General features: G+C 36.0%; 1 protein-coding gene across 1 annotated transcript; it reads right to left on the reverse strand.

Moving 5' to 3' along the window:
• Nucleotides 1–675: 675 nt before the first annotated feature.
• emc8 (ER membrane protein complex subunit 8) lies at nucleotides 676–15,934 on the reverse strand. Its single transcript, XM_039763389.1, has 5 exons — nucleotides 15,021–15,934; nucleotides 13,876–13,952; nucleotides 13,714–13,783; nucleotides 12,686–12,780; nucleotides 676–3,827 (listed from the first exon to the last, which is right to left on the reverse strand). Exons 1-5 carry the CDS (start codon nucleotides 15,222–15,224, stop codon nucleotides 3,668–3,670), a joined length of 606 nt encoding a protein of 201 aa, XP_039619323.1. The 5' UTR covers nucleotides 15,225–15,934; the 3' UTR covers nucleotides 676–3,667.
• Between the last annotated feature and the right edge of the window lie 53 nt (nucleotides 15,935–15,987).

Here is a 15,987-nt window from a genome sequence, read left to right on the forward strand (position 1 = left end):
GTCCATTTCTTGCATTTAATCTGCAGCTTCAATGTATTATCTTTGATGTATCAGACTCAGGTGCCATTAAATATGATTAAGAGGTTCATGAAATTCTGACAATAATGCAGTATTAAATTTAGCACTAAATCCAAGAGTTGGCTAATATACTGTATCAACAACTGAACTACATCCAAGATCCCCATTCCTTATGGCATGTTAAAGAATGACATGTTAATTACATTTTAAAGATGTACTAATATTGGAAATGTTTATAGAGTTACTCATACAATAAACAGGTATAGAAATCCTTTAAATGCCTTGAAATGAACTATCTTAAAAAATAAAGTATGAGACATTTAACTATTTAAATGTCATAAACTATGAGTTGACAGAAATGGAATATAGTTACAATAATATTAAAAAGAATACCATAACACTAGAGTTAGGAGTGCTGCTGTTTGCTTAAACTGCTTGGACACAAATTTAATTTCTGGTAAGGCTGGCTTCTTTGTACTGTTTGTCAGATATGTATAGGCGTTCTTTCTAAATGCCAGGTCCCTTCAATGAGGTTGAATGTAGATGAAATAGCATCCCTTACAGAGTTCTGCCAAAAAAGACAAACTATAATATTTATACAAGGCTTTTCTTACTTTGGAAAGCATATAAAATGAAACAATAAGTCCACTGAACAAGTACCACTCCATAAAATATTTATTGTAGAATAAACTTTAATCAACTTGGGAGTCTTTTGTCATACACACAACATGTAAACAAACATCCTACTAAAGCACACAATCTGAAATGTATCAAGTGTACCAAATTCACAGTAAAGTATCATCAACTAGGTTAAACATCAACTGAAAGCAACACATGCAAATAATTTATACATTGCATTGCACTACTCTAGGATTTTAATTTTCAAAATTAAATACAATACATTCATTCAGGCACAAAGAAAAATAAATGTGTGATATTCTCATGAGACAAAATGAGTTTTGTTTCTGTAACAGTTGATTCAATTTCTGCCTGAAGTAAACCAACATTATGACGAACTATGGAAAACAGTGGCATTCATTTTTTAAGTGTATCTGTAGTTTAACAAAAGTTGCTTTGCCATTTTTAGTGTCTGTACCATTCATTAACGCGTACACAGTAATAGGCTTTCTCATATATGCTAAAATACTTAATGCAATTATTTTTCAAGAAAAAAAAAAAGAAAATAAGTAGCTAGTAAGTCACAATTCTCTCAGTATCTGAACTTTATTTTAAGATGATGATATCTGACCTGCAAAAAGACATGTGCATTTATAAAAATACAATGTAACCAAGTGTTTTCTTATAAGTGAAATACTAGGATTCAGCAACTACAATAGGCTTGTATTGACAACTCTATATCTGAATATAACTAGCAACTGCTTCTGACTTTTGCCTTGTTTTATGTGTGAAAAAAACAAAAAAAAAAAACAACAACTAATGCAACCTAATCTCAGATAACATATTAGCAACCACTTTACAAAGAAATAAATAATAAAATCAATTTATGGAACATTCACCTGGATTCATTTTGTAAATAACTCTATATACTTAAAATACTTCAGTTGGTTGACTAACATAAAATGATTTAAAATCATCAAAATCAATTTTCATAGTTACTTTTAAAACCATTTTCTTTTGTGTTTTGCAGAATTTAACTCTCACTCTTTAAACACATTCTCCAAAAATTTGAAGCAAGCTTCTACATGTTAACCAGTTTTTAAATCATTTAGTAAAAGTGCAATAAAAAGCTTAATTCAATAAAGACATGCTCTAATTCCATGTAAGCGGCAGAAATATTCTAAACGTACTGAAAGAACTGATCTAAATGGGGATATTTAGCTTTATTTCCTGTTACAAAAAAAAAAAGACCTAATTAAAAATATAAATGTTCACAAATTGTGTGCCAGTGCAAATATATTTCAACAGCAGCTCACCAGGTCTGATCCAAAAGTATCTAAGCTATTGTTTTTGACAGCAGAAAATGTGCCACCATCAGTTGCACTGGTAAAACCATAAGGGAAGAACAACAATTTCAAAATAACTTTGTTAACCTACAGTTAAATTTTATATCAACTCCGCTCTGAAAATGGGAAAGACTGGAGTGATCTGTTATACTGTCCAAACACACAGAAAATGTAGGATGTGTGACTATATTATATGGTGCAACATGTTTGGGAGTTTAGTGCAACACTGCATGTGACCTTCGAGGCTGAAAGGATATCTTCTCCCAATTTACAATACTTTGAGGCTCAGTTTAAAACTTTATTGTGATGGCTCCATACATCCACAATAGGGTAGTCACCAACAACCTTGTTAGTGGCCTAAACTGTAAATGCAATAGTAGTTAACTTAACTATGGTGTTAATATTAAAGTGACAAAAAGAAGGGTATTTAATAATTGGGCAATATTGTTTTTCTATTAAAGCAAATGTCAAAATATGGCATATATACAGAGAGAGAGAGAGACACAGACACACACACACACACACTCATTCTCATCCCTTTAAGAAAATTAAAAAATAATGTTATTTAAAATAAACAGGCCTAGAAACCCAACCAAAAGAAATTATAATATTATAGCATCAAAATGCATTAATCTAAAACAAACTATCACACACAGCATTTCAATTTAGGAAAATATATTAAAATATAAAATCCTCAGGTCTTGGGATCTATATCATCACAGAGTCATGATCACTTTTTTTCTTTAAACAGTACATATCACATCAGGCAGCTTACATTATACAAGTTAGTGTTGCTGTCAAGTAAACTGCTTCAATTAATACCAAGTACAGGGACCACGTTAAACATGTTCAAAAGAGTCAGGAACTGAAAAGAAGGAGAAAGCCGACTATCTGAAGGGGACAAACTTTTTTTGTATTTGTTCTACTTTCTAGGATTTCTTCCTTAAAAAAACAGATAAATTAAAAAAATCCTACTGATTACAATTCATAATACAACAATGGTAACTAAATTAAAGTCAGGTAAGGTATCTTTGTACCATGGCAGTACAGAAATCATGTTTATATAACATTTAACCCAACAAACTATTTGCAGGTTTTAAAATTTGAATATTATTTAACAAGAGCCCTTTTTTTTTTTTAAAAGAATCTCATGAACCGTCTACATGTTTGTTTAATAGATTTTGGAATATCAATTCAAAAATAGAGTAATTACTTTATAATTACCTTTATACTTTTCCTATTCTTATGTAGATTACACTTAATCCAATGTACAGTATGTATTACTTTAAAAATTCACTTTAACATACTGTATAATACTATGCTACAGAAATGTTACAGTATGTACATTATTATTATTAATTGCTCATGGCTTTTGTTAACAATGGAGGGGTGTTGTTAATGATAAGAACCACTTAAATAATTGTATATTTCTTTGCCTTGTTTTATTTAGTTTTTTTACTTACCTATGGTAACGGCAAAAGTAACTGGGTTTACACTATGGTTTTTAACGAAAATTCTTTTACTTTTCCTATTAACTGAATAATTAGGTTGAGTCTTGTTTAGAAAGCTCTATAGTTATCTTGTCAAAGTGTTACTGTATATGCATTTATCCTTTATGCAAAAAAGCTTAAAAAAAATGGACTGGGTCCATTTTGGCAGGAATTCAACAGGTCTATAAAAATAGTTTAGCACAAGTGTAGGACGGCTTTGTTAATCTCTGGGTTTGTCCAGTCATTTCGTAGGTCATCCAAATGGTTGTCAAAATCAATCAGATTCTCATAGGACTTTCCCTCTAGAAGTACAGCAGTGATCTTCTGAGCTTCAGACCAATCCTCATAGCAATCACTATAAAACAAAAATGAGAAACAGAAAGAAAATAAAAAAATTTGATAGGTTGATGGGTACTAGCCTTGTCTGGTCCACAACATATTTGTCATTTTTTCCAGAAAACAAAACCACAAATCATTAGAAATTGGATATGCCTATATAAGAACATGACACAAAAAAGTAAAATCAGATGAACAGCATGAACTGCATACTACTTAATGTACTAATCTGAATAAACCCTGCCACTACTAGGAAATAAATTCAAGGCCATTTTCTAACTTCTACAGTAAGAGTTTCTTTTTTGAGCTTCTGGTTTAATACTCCCTTGAAGACAAGTAGACATGCTAATCAAACAATTAAAAATGCATCACTACTGCAAAGCACTTTCAACTACTGTATGAAAATATATTAAATAAACAGATGTTGTCGCTACTGCTTTTGTTTCTGGTTAATGGAAAATGTAAATGAGAGATAAACTGCCATTGACTACAAAAAGCATCTTCCATCTTTTAAGGTAAAATCCCAATGCCCAAAACAGAAGTAATATTGCAGCATTTGCTCATTTAACAGTTCTACCAGTTCCCATGTGTAGTGCATCTTGCATTATGGTTTATTTCACACACACACACATACACATATATATATATATATATATATATATATATATATATATATATACATATATATATATATATACACATACACACATACACACACACACACGGGGAAAGTATTTGATTCCCTGCTGAACAGTCTCTTAATTTTTATGGTAGTTTCATTTTAATGGAGAGACGATATCAACCAAAAATCCAGAAAAGTTACTAATTTAGCAAAAAAAGGGCCAACTTCAAGCACTGACTTTACACCACCTACAGGTATAAAACTAATTTCAACCAAATATGGTTTAAGGTGGATAAGAATTTGGAGGAATTGACACAAGCCCTTCCTATTAAGAATTTGCGACTCTTCTTTTCTTTGTTGGCCACCTGTATCTAATGTATGCATTATTAGCATAGGTACATGTTTGAACTGTGCACTTGAGAAATTATTAATTAAGCTTCTCTATTCACCATGTGAACTTTTCTTTATAAATTAATGTTCCGCATATAATACCAGTGTGCAGGCAAAGTAGGAGAACAGTTCCTGAACAAAAAAAGAAAAACTGTGCTGAACATCTTTCCTCATGTGGCAGAGAAGGTCAATTCAAAAGGACTGGAAAAAAGTAACACCTACACCTGCAATCAGCAGGAACAAAACCATAAGATTACCTACTTGATTCCAAGAACTAGTGACTGTAACACAGTAGTTAGAGACAAAGCCCGCTAATGTATTCTGGTTATTGGTACTGATGCAACTAAAAAAAAGAATGAACTTTTCTGAAAAATACTTTTTGCTGCTATAAGTTTCTCTTCCTAAATTCAGTAATAAAGTTCAAAGCAGCTTCTCTTTCTCTCACCCACACAAAGGAGCTGTGTTAAAGGAGGGGATTTATATATTAGTGAAGACTGGCTGTAAGTAAATCAACATCACCACAGTGCAGACAGCAGACATTCAATAACTAACTAAAGAATGTATCCATTTTGACCACATTAATTGAAAGATCAAAGTTCTTAAGTAAGGTGCTCTTTTCTATAGAAGAGAAAAACTCAACTTAGCTTGCGAAAGGTTATGTTGTGTTGTTTGATACTGTACTTCATATTATATATATATATATATATACACATACATATACACACACACACAGTGATCAGTTCCTGATTTCTTATTCTTTTGCATGTTTGTCACACAAAATGTTTCTGATCATCAAACACATTTAACCATTAGTCATATATAACACAAGTAAACACAAAATGCAGTTTTTAAATGATGGTTTTTATTATTTAGGGAGAAAAAAAATCCAAACCTACATGGCCCTGTGTGAAAAAGTAATTGCCCCTTGTTAAAAATAACCTAACTGTGGTGTATCACACCTGAGTTCAATTTCCGTAGCCACCCCCAGGCCTGATTACTGCCACACCTGTTTCAATCAGGAAATCACTTAAATAGGAGCTGCCTGACACAGAGAAGTAGACCAAAAGCACCTTAAAAGCTAGACATCATGCCAAGATCCAAAGAAATTCAGGAACAAATGAGAACAGAAGTAATTGAGATCTATCAGTCTGGTAAAAGTTATAAAGCCATTTCTAAAGCTTTGGGACTCCAGCGAACCACAGTGAGAGCCATTATCCACAAATGGCAAAAACATGGAACAGTGGTGAACCTTCCCAGGAGTGGCAGGCCGACCAAAATTACCCCAGGAGCGCAGAGACGACTCATCCGAGAGGTCACAAAAGACCCCAGGACAACGTCTAAAGAACTGCAGGCCTCACTTGCCTCAATTAAGGTCAGTGTTCACGACTCCACCATAAGAAAGAGACTGGGCAAAAACGGCCTGCATGGCAGATTTCCAAGACGCAAACCACTGTTAAGCAAAAAGAACATTAGGGCTCGTCTAAATTTTGCTAAGAAACATCTCAATGATTGCCAAGACTTTTGGGAAAATAAAATACCTTGTGGACTGATGAGACAAAAGTTGACCTTTTTGGAAGGCAAATGTCCCGTTACATCTGGCGTAAAAGGAACACAGCATTTCAGAAAAAGAACATCATACCATCAGTAAAATATGGTGGTGGTAGTGTGATGGTCTGGGGTTGTTTTGCTGCTTCAGGACCTGGAAGTCTTGCTGTGATAGATGGAACCATGAATTCCACTGTCTACCAAAAAATCCTGAAGGAGAATGTCCGGCCATCTGTTCGTCAACTCAAGCTGAAGCGATCTTGGGTGCTGCAACAGGACAATGACCCAAAACACACCAGCAAATCCACCTCTGAATGGCTGAAGAAAAACAAAATGAAGACTTTGGAGTGGCCTAGTCAAAGTCCTGACCTGAATCCAATTGAGATGCTATGGCATGACCTTAAAAAGGCGGTTCATGCTAGAAAACCCTCAAATAAAGCCGAATTACAACAATTCTGTAAAGATGAGTGGGCCAAAATTCCTCCAGAGCGCTGTAAAAGACTCATTGCAAGTTATCGCAAACGCTTGATTGCAGTTATTGCTGCTAAGGGTGGCCCAACCAGTTATTAGGTTCAGGGGGCAATTACTTTTTCACACAGGGCCATGTAGGTTTGGATTTTTTTCTCCCTAAATAATAAAAACCATCATTTAAAAACTGCATTTTGTGTTTACTTGTGTTATATTTGACTAATGGTTAAATGTGTTTGATGATCAGAAACATTTTGTGTGACAAACATGCAAAAGAATAAGAAATCAGGAAGGGGGCAAATAATTTTTCAATATTTGGACAGAAACAACTTTTTTCTAATTTTGGTTCTGTACATTACCACAATTAATTTTAAATGAAACAACTCAGATGCAGTTCAAGTGCAGACTTTCAGCTTTAATTCAGTGGATTGAACAAAAACATTGCATAAAAATGTGGGGCAACTAAAGCATTTTTTTTAACACAATCCCTTTATTTCAGGGGCTCAAAAGTAATTGGACAATTGACTCAAAGACTATTTCATGGGCAGGTGTGGGTAAGTCCGTTGATATGTCATTATCAATTAAGCAGATAAAAGGCCTGGAGTTGATTTGAGGTGTGGTGCTTGCGTGTGGAAGCTTTTGCTGTGAACAGACAACATGAGGTCAAAGCAGCCTTAAGCTGCGAAAACAGAAAAAACCCATCCAAGAAATTGCTACAATATTACAAGTGGCAAAATCTACAGTTTGGTACATCCTGAGAAAGAAAGCAAGCACTGGTGAACTCAGCAACGCAAAAAGACCTGGACGTCCACGGAAGACAACAGTAGTGGATGATCGCAGAATCATTTCCATGGTGAAGAGAAACCCCTTCACAACAGACTTTCCAGGGGTAGGCGTATCGATATCCAAGTCTACCATAAAGAGAAGACTGCATGAAAATAAATACAGAGGGTGCACTGCAAGGTGCAAGCCACTTACAAGCCTCAAGAATAGAAAGGCTAGATTGGACTTCGCTAAAGGACATCTAAAAAAGCCAGCACAGTTCTGGAAAAACATTCTTTGGACAGATGAAACCAAGATCAACCTCTACAAGAATGATGGCAAGAAAAAAGTATGGAGAAGGTGTGGAACAGCTCATTATCCAAAGCATACCACATCATCTGTAAAACATAGTGGAGGCAGTGTGATGGCTTGGGCGTGCATGGCTGCCAGTGGCACTGGGACACTAGTGTTTATTTATGATGTTACACAGGACAGAAGCAGCCGAATGAATTCTGAGGTGTTCAAAGACATACTGTCTGCTCAAATCCAGCTAACTGCAGTCAAATTGATTGGGAGGTGTTTCATGATACAGATGGACAATGACCCAAAACATACAGCCAAAGCAACCCAGGAGTTTATTAAAGCAAAGAAGTGGAAAATTCTTGAATGGCCAAGTCAGTCACCTGATCTTAACCCAACTGAGCATGCATTTCACTTGTTGAAGACTAAACTTCGGACAGAAAGGCCCACAAACAAACAGGAACTGAAAGCCACTGCAGTAAAGGCCTGGCAAAGCATTAAAAAGGAGGAAACCCAGCATCTGGTGATGTCCATGAGTTCATAACTTCAGGCTGTCATTGCCAGCAAAGGGTTTTCAACCAAGTATTAGAAATGAGCATTTTATTTGCAGTTATTTAAATTTGTCCAATAACTTTTAAGCTCCTGAAATAAAGGGATTGTGTTAAAAAAATGCTTTAGTTGCCTCACATTTTTATGAAAACCCACTGAATTAAAGCTGAAAGTCTGCACTTCTGTACAAAACCAAAATTATAAAAATGTTGTCTCTGTCCAAATATTTATGGACCTAAAAGTTTACTTGGAGGTTTTTGCAAATTTATTAAAAATTAAAAACTGAGAAATCATATGTACATAAGTATTCACAGCCTTTGCTCAATACTTTGTCGATGCACCTTTGGCAGCAATTACAGCCTCAAGTCTTTTTGAATATGATGCCACAAGCTTGGCACACCTATCCTTGGTCAGTTTCGCCCATTCCTCTTTGCAGCACCTCTCAAGCTCCATCAGGTTGGAACGGAAGCGTCGGTACACAGCTATTTTAAGATCTCTCCAGAGATGTTCAATCGGATTCAAGTCTGGGCTCTGGCTGAGCCACTCAAGGGCATTCACAGAGTTGTTCTGAAGCCACACCTTTGATATCTTGGCTGTGTGCTTAGGGTCGTTGTCCTGCTGAAAGATGAACCATCGCCCCAGTCTGAGGTCAAGAGCACTCTGGAGCAGGTTTTCATCTAGGATGTCTCTGTACATTGCTACAGTCATCTTTCTCTTTATCCTGACTAGTCTCCCAGTTCCTGCCGCTGAAAACAATCCCCACAGCATGATGCTGCCACCACCATGCTTTACTGTAGGGATGGTATTGGCCTGGTGATGAGCGGTGCCTGGTTTCCTCCAAACGTGACGCCTGGCATTCATACCAAAGAGTTCAATCTTTGTCTCATCACACCAGGGAATTTTGTTTCTCATGGTCTGAGAGTCCTTCAGGTGCCTTTTTGGCAAACTCCAGGCGGGCTGCCTTGTGCCTTTTACTAAGGAGTGGCTTCCATCTGGCCACTCTATCATACAGGCCTGATTGGTGGATTGCTGCAGAGATGGTTGTCCTTCTGGAAGGTTCTCCTCTCTCCATAGAGGATCTCTGGAGCTCTGACAGAGTGACCATCGGGTTCTTGGTCACCTCCCTGATAAAGGCCCTTCTCCTCCAATCGCTCAGTTTAGATGGCTGGCCAGCTCTAGGAAGAGTCCTGGTGGTTTCGAACTTCTTCCACTTACGGATGATGGAGGCCACTGTGCTCATTGGGACCTTCAAAGCAGCAGAAATTTTTCTGTAACCTTCCCCAGATTTGTGCCTCGAGACAATCCTGTATCAGAGGTCTACAGACAATTCCTTTGACTTCATGCTTGGTTTGTGCTCTGACATGAACGGTCAACTGTGGGACCTTATATAGACAGGTGTGTGCCTTTCCAAATCATGTCCAATCAACTGAATTTACAACAGGTGGACTCCAATTAAGCTGCAGAAACATCTCAAGGATGATCGGGGAAGCAGGATGCACCTGAGCTCAATTTTGAGCTTTATGGCAAAGGCTGTGAATACTTCATGTGATTTCTCAGTTTTTTTAATAAATTTGCAAAAACCTCAAGTAAACTTTTTCACATTGTCATTATGGGGGTGATGTGTATAGAATTCTGAGGAAAAAAATGAATTTAATCCATTTTGGAATAAGGCTGTAACATAAAATGTGGAAAAAGTTATGCAATGTAAATACTTTCCGGATACACTGTATATATACATACATACACACATACACTGTGACCTTCAGGGGGCACACCAGCCGCCCAAACCTAAAATAGACAGACATCAGGCTCAAGTTCAGCACTTCTTCCTTGCTCCCCACAGCAGAGCAGAACAGTACAGTAAAGTACAAATACGCAGTAGTTTCTTTTCTTTCTGCTCACTCTTGTCCTCCAGTCCTCCTCCGGCAACCTTAGTCTCTCTCCCTCCTGACTCTGGCTACTGGAGTAGTGTCTGCTGGCTTCTTTTAAGCTGCTCCCAGGTTTATTCCAGGTGGCTCATGAAGGAGTTCTGGAATCACTTCTGGGAATGGTGGAAGCCCAAAGTAGGACTCTGCAGCTCCCCCAGGTGGCTGCCATGGAAAACAAATAGGGTTGCAGCAAATTCTAACTCCGTGATGCCACAGAAATCCAAGGGGGCTGCCCTGTAGTTTTCCGGGGGTAATACTGCCCTGAGCCTGGTCTCTGCTACGGTTCTTTTATTCAGCTGGTGTCCTGGCTGGGCAGGGACCCTGGCCACCTACAAACACACATGCATGCAAATATCGATCTTCTATTTTCTCTTTGTTACGAATAAATACTACTAACTGGTCTATTTCATCAAGTGTGTGTAGTCTATAACCACATTAAAATTACAAACAGGGAAATTGAAAGTTATTTAATGTAGACTTTTATGAATCCGGTATCCCGGCTGGAAAGTGAAACAGAGATCCCTTACACATCCTACACCAGACAGAATTTGCAACTAGATGGTGGATTTATTTCAACTGCTACCTGTAAACTGTAATGCCAGTACTATTACATATGTACAGTTATTTGGACTTTTAATAATAAAACTCATTTTGTCCTGCATTTTATGTTAACTGCAAAAGGTGTTTCTACCTATTATCAGTATCTGAAAAGTAACACAAAAAAAAAAATTAAGAAAAATCCTACTTCTCGAAACGACTGCCCTGCTCTTTGGCTGACTCCTTAGTAGTTCAGCATTAGGTATTTGTAGTACAAAGTCAAAATATTCTTCCTTTAATATTAAATTTAAAGTCGTTTAACAATGTCTTTACATTAGCCTTGCCATATTAAAAACAAATTCAATTTATTTGCCTGTCCTAAAGTTCTTCCTGGATACTTAAGTCAGTTGCATACTTACATACAAGATATAATAAAGAAAAAAATGTGTTTTTAACATCGCTGAAATTTTACAGTGTAGTTTTAACTGTATGACCTATGATTAACTTCAGATTTCAACATTTTAAAGGTTGTCTTACAGCTTATCCAAAAAACAGTTCATGACTTAAAAAAATGAAAACATTACCTTTTACCTTATCATGAATGTGAAATATAGTAATCGCTTAATTAAGATCTACATAAAATAAAGTTATATCAATTCAATTGTCTACTTTTAAACCTGTTTAATCCAGTTTAAGGTCACAGAGATAGAATTTATGATTTCAGCATCAGTCATCAAATAGGAACCAACATCGGACAGTGCCTATCCATTTAAGATAACTTCTACTCACTTAATCATAGAGGGCCAGTTTAGCGTTGTCAGTTAATGTACCTTATGTCTTTATGATGTGGGATAAAAAATTTAGAAATGCACGAAATATGCATTTATGAAAAGTATCATCTGAAATTATGCTAGATAAATTATTTTTTGGCTTGATTTCTTATTTGAAGATAAGTTATCATTTTGCCAACATGCTGTAGCATATTGTACTTCATTGACTGCTCACTTTCATTTAATGTATACTTTTCTGGTAGGGACACAAGTAATTAAGCAGTCAACCATTCATCTATTAAAACAGGAAGGCAGAAGAAACAGAGTTTTAAAGTTTACACATAAATTAAATCCTAAAAAGCCATTAAAACAGTATAAAATAAAAAAGGCTGCCCACAAGTATCACAGACTTGATAAATTTAGCTGCAAAAAGCCTAAAGTAACACCTCCCATGATATCACAAGAAAGTATGTTAACCAGTGGCTTGAGCTAGAGCATGTTGCTCCAGGATTCTTTTGATCATATCTGGTTTTAAAAGGCAAGCTGTTAAACAGTCTAACTAAACATATAATTTGCTTTTTGTGTTGGTAGTTAAAAAAAACGCACATTATCCAAAATTTCACTGATAAATTATGGTGTGGCATGTTAATGAGATTATACCTGTCCTAAGCAGACCTCTACTTGAATGTCTTCCCCTGTGATTGGGTATAGAAACCAACAGAGTGTAAAAACCCTTTAAGTAATCAAAAACATTTCTTAATATGTTTCTGCTTTAAGGAAGTACTAAATTCCAAGTTTATCTGTCTAATTGCAGTTACTTACATGAAGATGCCCAAAAGTTGCATAACATATTCTACTTAAATAACACTTTTACAAGATCATAAAATGAACCTAATAAACATCTCAAGTTCAACTGAAACAATTATGCCCCCTAAGTAATGTTACATCTTAAATATTTTCTTTAAATCATGATAAGTTTTTACTACATTACAAAAAGTACACTTACATGTTTGTATCTCTGCATTTCCATTTATTATCATGGTGCTCAAAGATTATAACTGCAGGCTCTAAACAATCCATGGAGAACTTGCTATTGTCCATCTGAAAAGAAGAAAAAAAAGAAAACAAGTCATTCCTGTTCAAATAAAGCGAAGAAAGTCATCAGTGCTTGCCACTTCCCTCCACTTTTGCATGTGACATAAAATAGTTTAAATACTCTATCTTTAAAGATTCTAATATTTTTTTCAATTAAGCCTAGTTTACTAGCAAGTGCAGTAAAATATTTCTAGTATTAATCATAAAGGTAAATTTTCATAATGCAAATAGCAAATTCAAATGATCCTATTTGTTCTTGACAACCTCTACCCACCTTCCTATTATTTTCCAGATCACATTCTCATGACCTAACCCATTTAAGGCCTCAAGCAGAATTTATAAAAATTTACTGTGCCTAAGTTAAACATTAAAAAATTAGCGGGATTAAAAACCTTCAGCTACCTGATTTAATTTGAAGCCAATTATTGCCATTAATAGTAAACTTCCTTGGCACATCATCTTATTCACATAATTTATTAACATTAAGAATCTTTACTGGCATGTTTATATTCAAACAGTCTCTGTTCTTTCTTCAGTTAATAAGATACAAATAAGTAAACCAACAGCCAACATGCTCTCAGTTAAATGTATGTTGTTCAGCATAATGCACATCAATAAACATTTTTTTAAAAGAAATAAGAGGTCAGTACTTCAGTTTTTCAGAAGTCCACATACATGTTGATGATATCCTCAGAAAATGAATATATAAAAATGTCTTGTTAGTTAGGATTGGTGTGACAAGGCATCTATTTAAATATGTCCTAAGAAATGTCTTCTTTTAGAAGATTTTTTTGGAGCACCTCTTCACCTCCTCCTAACCAACCCCCATCAACAAAGACCAGTATTCTTGAATTAAGTGTTTGCATTCCAACGGCACATGCTGGAGTTAACACTAGCATATGTCACTTAAAATAAGTAGGGAAAAAACAAATTACATACCATTATCAGAGCTGCCTCACTAAAATTTTCCGCAATTCTAGCAGCTACTCTCTCTGCAACTTGATTTGGTCTACAATTAAAAAAATACATTTATGAATACACAGAAATTAACTGAAAAATTAAAAATGTTTACTAAATGGTAAGCCTTCAGATGTCACATACCTATGCTCCTTTACTCGTTCATTTGCTTGGTAATATCCAGCAATCACATATTTGTTTTCCTTACACCATGTATCAATCTAGAATACAAAATTTAATATTAGAGCAAATAATTTTACATGTTCTGAGAAAAGTAACAATATTCCCAAGTTTACAGAAGAAAATTACATACTGGCATCTGTGGGCGGAAGGCTGGAACAGAGCCTGGATGGGGTGCCAGGCCGTTTCAGGGTACAGTTAAGCACACACCAACAAAGGGACTATTTACCAAAACATGTCTGTCTGTAGTAACATGGGAAGAAGTACCAGTAAAAACACCCAGGCAGATATGGGGATAATATACAAACTACACACATACAGATCTGAGTTTAGGATTCATCCCAGGATGCTGATCAGTTAGGTAGCAGTGCTGTCCTTAGAGAAATGTGGTAATCACAAATTGGTAACATGAAATCCTGGGATAGTAACACAGAATAGAAATAATAAATATGGATTAAGCACATGTGTGATTTTGCAGCTATAAAATGTCTACAACCCACATCATAATCCAAGAACAGAATCAGCATCCAGTCCTTCATAAACACCCAAGCAATTACAGATTAACTTTCTTTATGAGGCAGGGTTTTCTAAAAACTACAGTGTTAGTCTGTAAACCACAACAAACACACACACCCCATCTTTTTTCTAGGTACAAACTATTATGCCTGCACATCTTTGTGGATATAACAGGAAAACCCACTATGACAAGAGGAGTCAAACTCCATTTGATCCCAGAGGGCCACAATGACTGCAGGTCTTCATTTCACCCATTTACTCTGCTAATTAGATTAGTTAAACTTCATTTAATCTAATAATCTAAATATTATCTTCCATTTACTGGAAATATGATCGATAAAGTCAACTAACTTTAACGAACGTTTTCTTAGAAAAGAAATTGCTCAGAAAAGTTCTAACTTCAGTTTGTAAGAATTTATCAGAACTACTCACATGGCAACAAGTATACAATGCAACAATGTGGTAAAGTAAATTTAAATAAGATACCCTCCCGTTTTTGACATTAAAAAGGCAATAAACTCATAAAGCATAATTAATTACTATTGGTTTGCATTTTCGGAGATATTAACAAATAAAACCTTACAATGACTTACCAGACTCAGAGCTACTTCCAGCATCGGTGCAAGCGCCAAGGAGCCGTGAAATAAGGGGATACAATCGACAAAAATTAGCGGCTGGCCCTCTTTCCGCTTGAGCTTTTCGGCGACCAAAAGCCCGTTTACCGCACAATGGGGATACTTGGCAGCATGAAGTAACATCTTGCAGTAAGCCTGAGTAGACAGCTTAATAACAGTCATGATCTGCGGTGTAGCAGTAAGTCAATTTAGGCGAGCAGATTATTAAAAGGAAGAAGCGGATTTTTTTTCAGAAGCGGTGCAACGCGAAGCGCATCACTTATAAGGTAAAAGCTTGCTTATTTCAGCAGTCGAAAAAGTACGCAAATTTTTTCTGCACTTGTACTACTGACTAGAAGAACGCCTACAGGTATTATCTGCGTTGTCCGAAAGATGGAGTTATCTACATGAAAAAACACTCTTCTTATAACACAACTGTGCGCTCTCGCATTTCACGGAGTATTCGCGGCTAAGGCACTGAAGAAGAAGAGCAGCACAGCAAACCTCCTGTCTCGTTCGTCAATGAAACTGGCGCAGTCGTGTTCTGTTACGGAAGTTGAAGCGCCAAGTATTACTAATCAGGCGACTACTCTTCATCAACATTAACACGACAATGTGTTATGTGCATCTCTATTACCGCCGCTGTCCATTGTCAGTCATGCTGCTTTCACCGGTACCGTAAAGCCTTAAAAAGGATATACAAAAATAGCAGACTGTACGACAAAGTCACTGTCGCCATTGTGGCTCGGGAGCAGGGCTTTCCTGAGAGATCACAAATGGAACCTTTCGAGCCAAAATGACTGTCAAAGATCATCAGTTTCTTTCGTAACTGCAACGCCATCAACGTCGCAAATCATGCAACAAATGTTTAACATTTTTTCGTTTCATATGATAAACGTATGAGAATATTGTTGATACAGGTAATATATAAAATAGGTGGAAAAAA

This window comes from Polypterus senegalus, chromosome 9, assembly GCF_016835505.1.
Source record: "Polypterus senegalus isolate Bchr_013 chromosome 9, ASM1683550v1, whole genome shotgun sequence".
Taxonomy (NCBI): Eukaryota; Metazoa; Chordata; class Cladistia; order Polypteriformes; family Polypteridae; genus Polypterus; species Polypterus senegalus.